Genomic DNA, 14669 nt, shown 5'->3' with positions numbered 1-14669 from the left:
ACGGGAGCAGCACCTGCCCTAGGAGCTCTCTCCCAGAAGACCTCCAACAAGTACGTGACTACTCTCAATTCAGGAAGCAAATAAAAGCCTGGCTATTTTAGCAGGCCTTTAAATGATAAAGCCAAAAACTGATTGTGGAAGCTGTCTAGCTTTTCATATGAACATCTTAAACATGCTGCTACAGCACCAGGAATTTGTTGTGGTTAGAGCTTGGTCATGACTGTACATTTATTTCAGTCAGGCTTTGTGGGTGCACTTTATTTTATTGAGATGCATTGTGATTTTCCTTCTATTCAAAATCGTTTACACCTTTGAAATATAAAGCTCCAAATGACCTGTTTATGTGCAAATGTTTCTAATGTGCTGTAACCCATTTTGAATGAATTCTGTATTCTAAAAAGGTGGAAAATAAAGAATAATAAATAAATAGCATACTGCACAATAATGTCATCCAGTTTAGCAAAAGTACATATCAGGAAAAAAAAAAAAGTTATTTTCTCTCTCAGTTCACCCAAGCTTCAGTTATGCTACTTTGGCTGTGTCAGAGAGGTTTTGCAATTTCATTTTTAGATTTTCAGCTGTAAAAGCAGATATACCCTTTCTGTGAGAAGAGCTGATAAGCCTAGGTAGACACTGACCTCAGTGGGTCTTTGTCTGCTTTATTCAAACAGGTTTGAAAATGACAATACAATTAGCACTTCCTTCATACTTCTTTTCAGCCTATAAATAAAATTCTCAAATCGGTATATGTCAGCACAGTTCTGTGGCCTGGGAATCATTTCACCAGTGGTTTCAGAGGATCCTCCTCAGAGCATGCTTGTGCCAGGAAATCCTGTCATTCAGCTAGTAGGGGAGGTTTATTCAGCTTTGACATCAATGTGTTCAACATGGACCATGCATTTTTTGGAGTTTATTTCCTTGTCCGGGGGCAGGTTTGACATAGTGGGTGGGTTTTCTCCAGTGCTTGTTACAGGAAAAGGCAATGGGGGAAGTGTGGGGGGGAGGGGGAAACATTTAAAGGCAAAACTCACAGCGTTGAGTGGGAATGCAGTGAGATGATAAGGCTACGAAAGCTGAGGCCCTTTTCTGCAATAAGAGTCTAATCATATTTTTAGAGCCTGAAAGAACCAAGCAGGTTTTTTGTCAGTGATGGAAACAAGGCAAGTTATATTCTGCCTTGCCTTATGCCTGGCTGCCATCAACTGCCTTCCATGGCCTACTGCTACGACTCAGGTAAGTAAAATGACACCTTTCACACTGGGATAGTGTCCTATGGGTCGCTGGTGCTCCATGAGTCTAAACCTCATCCAGTAACTAGCTTTAAGAGTTTATTTTGGCTGAGGCATACCTCATTTCTTGGCTCATGCATCCTTTAATCCATATACTACTTATTGTACATATTCTAAGCCTTGCACATGCATCTGTGCAGTTTGGGGATAATAATGATCTAACAATGGAAATACCCTTAAAAAAAAAAAAAGGTTATTGTGCTTTGATGTTAGAAAAGTTCCATCTTCTTACCTCTGACACCTTGTAGAGAAGAAGATCAGAGCTTTTGCAGGCTTCTCATCGACTTGCGCTGCCTGCACAGCTTTAGGAAACTTTGCCATGGAACTGGCGGTAGCAGTGGGCTTGGAGGACAGGGCCGTGAGAGCTGAAGACAGTGGTACAAACTCCCCTCCTCCAATCTCTGTGGTCTTGAGTTAAATCATTTAACCTTCCTGTGTCTCAGAACCGTGTGGTTCACATTTTATATTGGTAGATGGCACAGAAATGGACTGATTTCACCTGGTATGTTTAATGTTGCGATGAGAGAGAAATGTTATAATGTGTTACCATCTGTACAACATCGCTAAGCTTTACTGAGTCGTGGGAACCCCCTAATTTCAAAATGCCTGCCTCGGTACTAAGTCCACAGATACTTTTTATTGGCAGACTTTACACCAATTAACAAATTTCCCTTTGAAAACTGCCGTGGGTACCTTTACGCCTGCATTTAGTGCAGGCAAAACTTTGCCAGAAAAAAAATAGTATGCGCAGATTGGAAATGTCAACCCACGTGCATAATTTTCGGAACCCGCTTCAAAACGCTCCCTTGGGAACGTCGCACCCTGTTCCAGGTAAAAAGTGTGAGTGCTGTGGAGCCCCGAGCATAATTGTAGGCATATGGAGGGCAAGTGCCAGTTTCAGATAACCACGTTACCAGGGTGAATTCCTATTTACTCGGATAAATGGCTCTGAAGCTTTCCCTCTGTGGCATGAATGCAACATTTTGTGATGATGATATTCATAATGCTGAGAGAGACCTATGAGTTTAAAAATGCTCTAATCCTACAGTTATATTCATAGATCGAGATAAAACATAACAATATAATATGATAAGTGTCTTTTTTTTCTCATATTCTATCTCCAAATTTTTTTTTAAATGAGTACCACTTGTCTGACTTCATGGCTTAGGCCATTGCACTGCATGTTGTGGTGTGGGTGACCTGAGTTTGGATCCACCCCATCTGTGAGTGTCGGGCAAGCCTCCGCCCATTACAAAGGTGGTGCACTCTGACTCAGCGAGGGAGGGAAGACGGCTGCTTCTACTGCAGTGATAGCTGCCAGGCAGCAAGCAGCACTGGGGGTGGGCCCTTCTGCTCCCCAGCTGGGAAGGGTCACCTGTCTGGGAAAAGAGGGGAGCATAGATGGCAGAACTAATAGTCGTGTAGGGCCTGATTTTCGAAAGCATTTACATGCTTAAAACTGGGTTTTACATACGTAAATGCACTTTAAACATGTAAATGGGCTTTTGAAAATTGCTACAACATATGCCATTGTATTATCCACGGGATTTACTCGTGTAAATGCACCTTAAGCACATAAATGACTTTTGAAAATGGAACCAATAGTATGTTCCATTCACACGTGTAACTCCTTTGAAAATTACCTCCATAGTGCATAAATTAGTGTGCTCATACACACCTTATTTATTTAATTAGATTTTTATATTCCGCTTTTCGGCACTTCAAAGTGCACATCAAAGCGGATTACATTCAGGTATATCGGTATTTCCCTATCCCCACAGGGCTTACAATTTAAGGGGCGATTTCAAAAGCCCGGCATGTGCAAATCCCGGGAGATATGCGTGTGGCCGGGCCGAGCGCACCTCGAGCACATTTTCAAAATGGCCTGGCCACGCACTTATCTCCTGGTACTCGCAGAAGAGCTGGGGTTTTGAAAAGGGGTGGGCCGGGGCTGGACGGGATAGTGCCATCAGGTGCTGTCTTGGTGAAGCACGTGCCGGCAGCCAGCCGGCGCGCCGAACTTACTCCTGCTCCATTGAGCAAATAAGTTCTAAAACAAACAAAAAAAAAAGGATAGTTAGGATGGGTTTAGGGGTCAGGGTGGAGGAAGGTTAGTTAGGGGGATAGGAGTCACCATGCATTTTTTACAAAATGCCCTCTTACGCACGCGAGTCAGAACCCATGTTCTTATGCGCATGAGTATCGGATTTTATAACATGCGCGAGGCAAAGCATGCATGTTATAAAATTGGCAAGTCCAAGTGTGAGTACTGGGAACCATGCACACTTGGACACCTGTGTGTCCATTTTAAAATCTACCTTTAATTTTGTGCCTGAGGCAACAGAGGGTAAAGAATCACAAGGAGCAACAGTGAGATTTGAAATCTGGTTTCCCTGGGATGTAGGCTGCTGCTCTAACCACTAGGTGACTCCTCCATTTCATTTTTGTTCACTAAATCTTATCAGACTTTTTGTTTTGTTTTGCTTTTTTTTTTATGTGTGGTTTTTTTTCACTTTCCCTTTTTTTCATTCTAGTTGGTATTAAAAGGGAGACATGGTGGGGGGGGGGGGGGGGGGGGAGAGGAGGTTAAATCAGCACTAGATAAATATTATAAAGGTAATAAGAGTACAGTAGATGCTGCATGGTCCATAGTTTCCATGATTCTGGTTTTGCTTCCCTCTCTATCCTGATGTCCTAAATATTGTGTAAACTGGCTGCAGGGAAAGTAAAAGGATTAGTTATTTGCCACACAAATAATGAAAGACCTCAAAGTGACAACAACAAGCCTTGGCAAACAATAGGTTTTGGAGTACTGTTAAGATATTTGAATGTGAATATATTCAGCTGTAGCTGAATTTGTCCTATGGTATCTTGCTAAATTAGTTCATTAACGCATTGCATGCTTACAGAAAGTATATAATTGCTGTTAACATTTTCAGTTTTTTTGATTACTTTTGTTTTGAACCAGATATGAAAGGACTTCCCTGTCTCTAAAACGTTTTGCCTTCATAAAACTGGGGCAAAAATCTTGAGTATATAGTGCCATGATATGGTAACATGATTAAGAGACAATGGAGACAATGGCCTAGATTTTCTAAGACACCGCGGCATCATGAATCGCGCAGTACAGGTGGGGCGAAGCGGGGGGCGGGCTTTCGCACCCAATAGCGCCATCATAAAAGGTGGCGCTATTGGGCACGAAATAGGCACGTCGGGGCGGACGTCCGCCCCAGTGCTGCCCCGACTCCTCCTGTTCCGGTCTTGATGCCTCCCCCGTTTTGGAAAATAACCCCCAATGCCTCAAGAAGACTATAATGCAGTTGTTCTCTAGGATTGATAGGGGAGGTTGGGGGAAGCGGATTAAGATGGGGAGAAAATGAAAAAATAAATGCATTTCTGCTGCTAGGTATGCATAAGGAACAAATGGATACTAATCCATGTTGTAGGTTACTTGTATCTGTATTCAATAAAAAGTATGAACATAAAACAGTTCTGAAACCTGTCATGGGCCCCCTCCACATGGCAACCTGGTGGGTTTTCAGGATATATGTGCATGCACAGCCTCCAAAGTATGTCAATATATTTCATGCATAGTCACTAGGGACATCCTGAAAACCAAACTGACTCAGGGATGGAGGGATCAGAAGTGTCTAAGGACCAGTTTGAGCACCACTGGCATAAAATATCAAAATATCTTTCAGTTCCCATAAATCCTAACTGTATTTAATCGTATTACCCTGTTTAAATTATGCAATTTGTATGAAAAGTTAGGAACATTTTAAAAGCCAGAGGCACTTTTCAATGTTAGTAGTTTCCACATGACAGCGTAAAACAGGGCCATAGACTGGGCGACCTCGTTGTCCAGCAGTAGCACTATGAACAGATGAATGGGAGACCTTTGTTTGAATCTCATATCCGACAATGGCTATTTGAGTTGGCAGAGGCTAAGAGCATTGCAGAGGCACTCACAGCTCCTGGCAGAGAGTTGCACCCATCATGCTACACAACCACTTACTACAGGCAGGCCAAGGAAACCTTTTTTCCAGCTTCTGAAGGGAACAAGGGTCCATGAGTCACAACCAGAGGATTACCCTTACAATGGCTTGTGTGAAGGGAAGGGGACCCAGTTGGAAACAAAAATCCTGGTGGCCATAAATGAAGACCCATGCCATCTCAGCTTCAGATCACTCTCTCATAATTGACAGTGAAGAGGCATGGTGTAGGTTATGGAAGCCCTGGTGTGCAGGATGAATAGCCAAGCCAAAAAAACCCCCAAATAAAATAGAGAAAAAAAGGACACATGCTTGAGCTTTCACAATGCAAAACACAGGGTCTGACTTATGAAATTATTTTTTCTCCCATTCTGTCCCTAATGAGAAACCCTTCATCCTCGTCATTATTTATTTATTACATGTTTTTCTAACTAAAATGCTCAGTCAGTTACAATAAGCTAGAATCAATAAGAGACAGTACATCCATTCAATAATACAATAGAGTTAATACCTGAATAAGGTATAAATACCATCTTCTTATATAGTGTATATAAAAGGCTTATGCTGGTCAGTCAGTCACACTGTTGTATCTGTCTGTGGCCACCAGGTGGTGCCTGAAACAGTGGAAAGTGTCCTGTGCAAAGAGAATCTACTCTGTCTGCAAAGCCATTGTCTATCATGCTCCCGCACACACACATACACACAGGCACAGATGCACAGGCAGATAAAGACACACACAGACAAATGCACAGGTTCCCACATAAATACACACACACACAAGCACACACATACACACACATAGGCTCTCAAATGGGCTCCCATGCACACAGGCATACACAGGGAAGCACACACAGATACACACACAAGCAGACATACACATTCACAGGGTCAGGAGGAGACAAACACAGAGGCACCCACATGCATGCACACACTCATGCGCAGGCATCCATACACACACATGTGAATACGCAAGCAGATACATACATGCAGGTAAACACACACACCCACACTCATAGGCAGAGACACACATACAGAGACACAAGCACACAAATACACACAGGCTCCCCCAAAAACACACACAAAGGGACAGGCATACACAGACAGACACAATCTCCAACGCACACAGGCAGAGGCAACCGCACACACACACAAGCATAAGCTCCTACTGTTATGATTGGTGGGTTTGTGGACCCTTGGCCCAAGGCACGAGATGTTACAGCCTGTGGGGAGGTCCGTGCCATCAGGAGGTGGGATACGGAACAGCGGGGAGCTCTAGGCACAGTGATGGAGAGGCCCTAGGGACCAGTAATGAATCCCCGCAGGATGGTAGGCTCTAGGAGGTTCTCCGGAAGGTCAACTCCAAGAGGGCACAACTGCAACGTGATGGAAGTAGGAAAGAATGTAGACCACCCACGGAGTGGGGTAGTCCGGTCCCGACCTCTGCAGCTGATGTAGGTAGGAGCCTGGAGAGCGGAGGTGTTGACAAAGATGAAGCAGTAGCTAGCCCGAGGGACAGGACAGTTGACAGACAGGAACAAGTTGGGGTTCAGCCCCGGGGATCGGGGCGGAACTAGGTAGGTCTCTTGAGTAGAGGCACGACCTGAGGAGTGGGCAAGCGCTGTCAGTCAGACAGGAATACAGGCACAGTGCCAAGGAGCGAGGAGGCCAAACGAAGAACTCACAGGAGCAGCGATGATCCAGAAGAGACTCAAGTAGCTGGAGCCAAGTCAGGGTTGGACCCAAAATGCGCAGAGCCAGCCCGAGGAGTAGGGTAGGCCAGGGGAGCAAGTCCCCGAGGAAGTGCACACTGACCCCCGAGGAGCGGGTGCCAGACAGGGTCCAAGGTGAGGCAGCAGGTGACGTCTCAGGGATCCGCAGGAGTTCCTTTCAAGGATAGAACTTGTTGCCAAGTCAGTTTGCTGGGGGCGACGGTGGAGCTTATAAATGAGAGGCCCATGACGTTATCACAGCGGGATACCCCTGAGGTTCCCGCCGAAGAGGCTTCAAAGACGGAGTCTGTAACACGGGGACATGCCTAGGAAGGCCCAGCGCCGGAGTAGGGAGTGGTGGCATCCATGCCGCTGAGGAGAGTCCCACGGGACGCAGTGATACAAACAGGCCTACGCAGCGAGCAGCCCCAGGGAGGGCAGGAGCGTAGTGCAGGACATGAGTATTCGCGGTCGCAGCCATCTGCGACCGACAGGCATAACAGTGCCCCCCCTCTTAAGGCCCCTCCCCTGGGGTTTGGGCTTGTGAGGATGGTCGATATAGAACTGTTGCAGAAGGTCCTTGTCCAAGATGTTAGCCATGGGTTCCCAGCTGTTCTCCTCAGGACCAAACCCTCTCATGACAGGAGGTATTCCCATTTTCTCCCATGCTTCCAGATATCCAAGACCTCCTGGACTTGGTAGGTGATGTCGGCTTCAGAAGACAGCGGAACTGGGTCGGGTGGTTTCTTGGAGAATTCAGAGAAAATTAGAGGCTTGAGTAGAGAAATATGAAATGCGTTGTGGATCTTGAGCGATGGAGGCAATTGAAGTCAATATGTAACAGGACCCAGATGTCGTAACACTGGAACGGGTCCAATGTATCTGGAGACAAAACGAGCTGAGGGCAGCTTGAGGTGAATGAACTTAGTGCTGAGCCATACTTTATCTCCAGGTTGAAACTGGGGTGCAGCATCGTGATGGGCGTCGAAAGCCTTCTTTGATCTCTGGGCAGCCTTTTCGAGCAACTGTCGGGTACTTTGCCACAGTTGATGTAGTTCCTGGGCAGTTGCCTGCGCTGCCGGGGAAGCGACGGACAGTGGGGGTGGAAGCGGTAGCAAAGGCTGGTGTCCATAGACCAGTTGGAAAGTCAATGAGCTCGTGGAGGAAGATACATGGGAATTCAGCGTAAACTCCACCCAGTGCAAAAGGCTAGCCCAATCGTCTTGCTGCGGACTCACGTAGGCTCGCAGGAACTGTTTAAGGGTTCTGTTAGTCCTCTTGGTTTGTCCATTGGCTTGAGGGTGGTAAGCCAAGGTAAAATCCAAGGAAATGTCAAACTTCTTACAAAGTGACTTCCAGAAGCGAGTGGTAAATTGAACCCCACGGTCCGAGAGGATATGTCTGAGTAGTCTGTGGAGCCGAAACACGTGTTTAATAAACAATTTGGCCAATTGAGGTGCCGTAGAAAGGCCAGGTAGAGCCATGAAATGCGCCATCTTAGAGAAGTGGTCAACAGTGACCCAAATGGTATTATTTCTATTGAAGATGGGCAGATCCACAATATAATTGGTGGCGAAATGGGTCCAGGGTTCACTGGGAACGGGGAGTGGCTGTAGAAGTCCTCATGTTTTCCCTGCCGGAGGTTTGTGCTGGGCGCACGTAGGACAGGACTCTACATATGCTTGGGTGTCTTTTCGCATGGTGGGCCACCAGTAGTAGCGATGCAGAGTGGAGAGAGTCCTTGACTGACCCGGGTGACATGAGGTCAACGAGTCGTGTGCCCATCGTAGAACCTTCGGCCGCAGCAGGCGAGGAACCACTGTCTTACCTGGAGGCACAGGAAAGGTGGCAGACAGAATGACCCTTGCAGGATCAATAATGTGTCGCGGGGTATCTGGCAGATCCTCTGTTACGAACGATCGAGAGAGGGCATCAGCTCGACCATTCTTATCTCCAGGGTGGTATCGTAGAACAAAGTTGAATTTCGTAAAGAAGAGAAACCAGCGAGCCTGGCGGCTGTTCAGACGCTGGGCCTGGTGCAGGTATTGGAGATTCTTATGGTCTGTGTATACCGTAATCTGGTGTTGCGCCCCCTCAAGCCAAGGTCTCCATTCTTCAAATGCCAATTTGATGGCCAACAGTTCTTTATCCCCGAAGCCGTAATTTCATTCGGCAGGTGTAAAGCGTCGAGAAAAGAATGAGCAGGGGTGGAGCTTATGAGTAGTGGAAAACTGGTTAGCACCGCCCCAACTCCGATGTCGGAAGCGTCGACTTCTACCACAAATGGACATGTGGGGTCGGGATGTCGGAGGCATGGTTCTTTTAGGAAGGCCGACTTAAGATCCTGGAAGGTGGTCATGGCTTCCGGTGACCACTGAGAAGGGTTGGAGCCCTTGTGAGCCATGGCAGTGAGTGGGGTGGAATAATGGTGAATAATGAGTGGTAGCAATTGGCGAAGCCAAGGAATCTCTGGAGGGCCTTGAGGCCCGTGGGCTGTGGCCAATCATGGATGCACTTCAGTTTCTGGGGATCCATCCTACATCCCTGACTGGACACCACGTATCCCAAGAAAGGAACAGACTATTGTTCGAAAGAGCACTTCTCGAGCTTGGCGAAGAGTTGATGGTCAAGTAGGCATTGTAGAACTTGGGAGATATCTTGGCAATGACTTTGAACGTCTTGAGAGAAGATTAAGATGTCATCAAGATATATGACGACACCCTAGTACAACATATCTCTGAACACTTTGTTCATCAGATTTTGAAATACCGTGGGTGTGTTGCACAAGCCGAATGGCATTACCAGATATTCAAAGTGGCCGTCATGTGTGTTAAAGGTGGTTTTCCACTCATCGCCCTCCTGGATCTGGACCAAATTATACACACCTCGTAGGTCCAATTTAGAAAATATTTTGGCCCCTTGAAGCCTATCAAAAAGCTCTGAGATGGGAAGCCTTGCCTTGGGAGAGCTGCCTGAGAGGAGTGAGGGTGAAAGGGACTGAGCCTGGGAGCTTGAGAACTGACTTCCGCCCCCTGACATCATCCGGGAGTGACGATCGCACATATTTAAATCGCAGTGCAGCGGCAGGTTAGTGGAAGCCTTGCCTTGGGAGAGCCGCCAGAGAGTAGCAAGGACGAAAGGGACTGAGCCTGGGAGCTTGAGAGCTGACTTCCGCCCCCCTGACGTCATCTGGGAGTGTCCGCAGCGCATATTTAAATAGCAGCGCAGCAGCACGTGGCTGCCGACATTCTGCCGAAGCTGCATGCCAAAGGGGCGCACCCCTGGGGGAGAATTTGTTGAAAAGATTTCCGCATCTGACACGATGGGAAAAAAATGAAAAATGAGTATGCGGTATCCACTAGGGATGTGAATCGTGTCCTCGATCGTCTTAACGATCGATTTCGGCTGGGAGGGGGAGGGAATCGTATTGTTGCCGTTTGGGGGGGTAAAATATCGTGAAAAATCGTGAAAAATCTAAAAATCTAAAAATCGCAAAACCGGCACATTAAAACCCCCTAAAACCCACCCCCGACCCTTTAAATTAAATCCCCCACCCTCCCGAACCCCCCCCCCAAATAACTTAAATTACCTGGTGGTCCAGCGGCGGTCCGGAACGGCAGCGGTCCGGAACGGGCTCCTGCTATTGAATCTTGTTGTCTTCAGCCGGCGCCATTTTCCAAAATGGCGCCGAAAAATGGCGGCGGCCATAGACCAACAGGATTCGACGGCAGGAGGTCCTTCCGGACCCCCGCTGGACTTTTGGCAAGTCTCGTGGGGGTCAGGAGGCCCCCCCCAAGCTGGCCAAAAGTTCCTGGAGGTCCAGCGGGGGTCAGGGAGCGATTTCCCGCCGCAAATCGTTTTCCGTACGGAAAATGGCGCCGGCAGGAGATCGACTGCAGGAGGTCGTTGCTGAACGACCTCCTGCAGTCGATCTCCTGCCGGCGCCATTTTCCGTACGGAAAACGATTTGCGGCGGGAAATCGCTCCCTGACCCCCGCTGGACCTCCAGGAACTTTTGGCCAGCTTGGGGGGGGCCTCCTGACCCCCACGAGACTTGCCAAAAGTCCAGCGGGGGTCCGGAAGGACCTCCTGCCGTCGAATCCTGTTGGTCTATGGCCGCCGCCATTTTTCGGCGCCATTTTGGAAAATGGCGCCGGCTGAAGACAACAAGATTCAATAGCAGGAGCCCGTTCCGGACCGCTGCCGTTCCGGACCGCCGCTGGACCACCAGGTAATTTAAGTTATTTGGTGGGGGATTTAATTTAAAGGGTCGGGGGTGGGTTTTAGCGGGTTTTAACGATTTTAGCGGGTTTTAACGATTTTAACGATTTATCACGATATTTTACCCCCCCCAAACGGCAACAATACGATTCCCTCCCCCTCCCAGCCGAAATCGATCGTTAAGACGATCGAGGACACGATTCACATCTCTACAAATTACATCCCTACAGTCAACTGGAACCACTTTTATAAAAGACACTCTGATTATATATAAACAACTAGAGGGGATGGAGAACATCATGAGAAGCAAAAATCTATGATTTTTGAATTTCCCATTACAAGATTATTGTCAGCACAAGACCTTTTAAAGAAATATGTAAAAGAAATTTTGGGTTTATCTAATGATTTACTTATTTCTAAGATATATTACATATCTAATATGAAAAGAGTAGGGATAGAACCTGAAGGGGGAATGGATGTATTGTCAGTTAAAAGCTCCAATTTAACATCTTTTCTGGAGGCGTCATTAGATGACATCCAAACGAGAGCCACATTGATTATGGCTTTTGGTTTAGAACAAGAAAAAAACCTGGTTATGCAAAAATATTTTAAAAACAAAGGGTTTCGCTTCTGTGGTCAATTAGTTCAAGTATTCCCAGACGTCTCTAAGAATACGCAATTGAGAAGGAAACATTTTCTTACTTTGAGACAGAGAGTGGTGTCATTGGGAGCCACCTTCTTTCTCAAATTTTCCTGCAAATGCTTAGTTACTTATCAAAAGAATAAGTTTATCTTTCTCGATCTTGCACACTTAGAAGTTTTTCTTTCAAATAAGGGTGGATGAGGGATTTGTAACTGATCTTATTGGATAATGTTACTGGTCAATAGTTAAATGTCTCCATGTGTTCAATAATGATTGAATTTTACCTTAGTTTTTCTTTTGAAAGGCTTCTCAGTATTGAGGACTTAAGTACTGGAGGTAACTAAAGTTATTTTTCTTTTGTTTAAGTGTATGTTTAAAGCATTTTCTGCAATGTAACCCAAAAAGTTACTTATTTTCTTTCTAACTGTAAAATGTATTAAGAAATTTAATAAAGTATAAATTAAAAAAAAAAAAAGCTCGGAGATGAGTGGCAGAGGATTGCGATCCTTGACAGTAATCTCATTTAGACATCGGTATTCTATGCAGGGGCGCAATGAGCCATCTTTCTTTCCTACGAAGAAGAACCCTGCTCCAGCCGGAGACTTGGAGGGTCAGATGAACCCTTTAGCCAGAGTTTCCTGAATGTATTCTGACATGGCTTGGGTCTCTCTGTGAGAGAGAGGGTAGGTCCTACCCTGTAGATGCTCAGTATTGGGCAGTAGATTAATTGCACAGTTGTAGGAGCGATGAGGTGGTAAAGTGTCTGCGGCCCTCTTTGAGAAAACGTCGGCAAAGGATGCGTACTGTGGTGGTAGACCGGGCAAAGCAGGTACAGTTGTCATGCAGTGTAAAGGTGTAATGGGCTCCAAACAGTTCTGATGACAGGCCGAGCTCCACTGGGAAAGCTGTAGGGTAGTCCAGTCACTGTGGGGTATGCTGCTGAAGCCAGGGTAATCCCAGAACAACCAAGTGGATGGCCTTATCGAAGATGTGGAATGAGATGGTCCCCACATGTAGGGTACCAGTGAGTAGCTGAATGGGTGACTTCACCAGGCAGAGGTTCCCTGTGGATGGACGAGAGTAATAAAGGAACCGAAGAGTGGATAGTGGGGATCCATAGATGCTCGGTGAGTTGTTTCAAGATTAAGTTCCCTCTAGCCACGGAGTCCACCAGGGTTAAGGTGTGGAATTCCTGATTGTTCATCCTGATGGACATGGGAACAATCAGCGGAGGAGACAGTGAAGTCAGTGAGTCCTCCAGCAGAACCTAGGCCTGGCAGTTTCCCGGACAGATGGGACACGTGGCAATGGCATGCCCGGACTGGCCACAGTACAAGGAAAGGTAAGACTGCTGTCGATGATGGCGTTCCTTGGGAGAGAGTCTACTCCTACCCATTTGCATGGGTTCTTCCTCAGTGGAGATGGGTGGACTGGTCAAGCTCGGGGAGGAGGAACGATGAGCTCGAGGTGGTCCAGGAGCCGGTTTCTGGGATGTTCTGGACTCATGAGAGCATTCTTGTAATCGATGGTCAATGCGCCCAGTAAAATCAATGAGAGAGTCCAAGGAGGTGGGCAGTTCACGAGCTGCCAATTCGTCCTTTATACAAGGACTCAACCCCTCCAAGAAGATGCAGCACAGACAGTTGGAATCCCAATGCAACTCTGATGTGAGAGTTCGAAACTCTATGACATAGTCTGTTAAAGGGCAGGAGCCCTGTTGAAGGTGGAGCAGCGTTGACCCAGAGACGGCAGATCAGCTGGGGTCTTCAAAGATGGACCGAAACAGGGCGAGGAACCCTGGAAGATCCCGAAGGACAGGATCTGCCTGTTCCCAGAGAGGTGAAGTCCATGCCAGAGCCTTGCCATCCAGGAGGGCCAGAATGTATGTGGTCTTGGTAATCAAATCTGGGAAGTATGCGGGCTGCAAACAAAAATGCATGTTGCAGAGATTCAGGAAGCCCCAACACATGAGGTTTCCTGAGAAGCGTGGAGGTGCCGACAATGGCACAGTCAGCCAAGGAGCCGGTGAAGAGGTAGAGGCCTTGAGCTTGATAGACGTGGTTGTGGCAGTCACGGTGGCATCTAGATGAGAGCTCAGGTTGTCTATGGCGGTGGCCAGGGACTCCAAGAATTTCTGTTGTGCCAGGCCAGGAATGGCCTGGAGAGCCGATACCTCTGCCGGGTCCATGGTCTTGGCAATCTGTTATGATTGGTGGGTTTGTGGACCCTTGGCCCAAGGCATGAGTTGTTACAGCCTGTGGGGAGGAGCCCCACAGGTCCACGCCATCAGGAGGCGGTATATCGGCACAGCGGGGAGCTCTAGGCACAGTATTGTACAGGCCCCAGGGACCAGTAGCAAACCTCCACAGGTTGGTAGGCTCTAGAAGGTTCTCCGGAAGGTCAACCCCAGGAGAACGCAGCTGCAACATGATAGAAGTAGGAAAGAACATAGACCACCCACAGAGTGGGGTAGTCCGGTCCCGACCTCGGCAGCTGATATAGGTAGGAGCCCGGAGAGCGGAGGTGTTGCCAGAGATGAAACAGTAGCTTGCCCGAGGGACGGAACAGTTGACAGACTGGAACAAGCTGGGGTTCAGCCCCGAGGAATGGGGCAGAACTAGGTAGGTCTCTTGAGTAGAGGCTGCATTACTTCCCCCACTGATTTTAATGGGAAGTAAAAAATTAATGAAAAAAGGAAACGATTGTTTTTTTCATTTGAATCTAATGAAACGAATGGAGGTGACCTACAAAATTAATAAATGAACCAAAACAAAAATTTTGCTTCTAAACATGTCTAATAGGGATACCATAATTA

At 47.1% G+C, this 14669-nt stretch overlaps 1 protein-coding gene across 1 annotated transcript in view; it reads left to right on the top strand.

The window, feature by feature from the left end:
* The first annotated feature begins 1073 nt into the window (after nt 1-1073).
* The window catches only part of STAB2 (stabilin 2), a 473152-nt gene continuing 459556 nt past the window's right edge, over nt 1074-14669 (top strand). Inside the window, 1 exon segment of the mRNA XM_029599680.1 lies at nt 1074-1233. Within this exon segment, the coding sequence (XP_029455540.1) occupies nt 1150-1233 (84 nt within the window). The 5' untranslated portion in view covers nt 1074-1149.

Source organism: Rhinatrema bivittatum, chromosome 4 (assembly GCF_901001135.1).
Source record: "Rhinatrema bivittatum chromosome 4, aRhiBiv1.1, whole genome shotgun sequence".
NCBI lineage: Eukaryota > Metazoa > Chordata > Amphibia > Gymnophiona > Rhinatrematidae > Rhinatrema > Rhinatrema bivittatum.
Note: the sequence above shows the minus strand (reverse complement) of the source record. Positions and strands in the feature narration are given on the sequence as shown.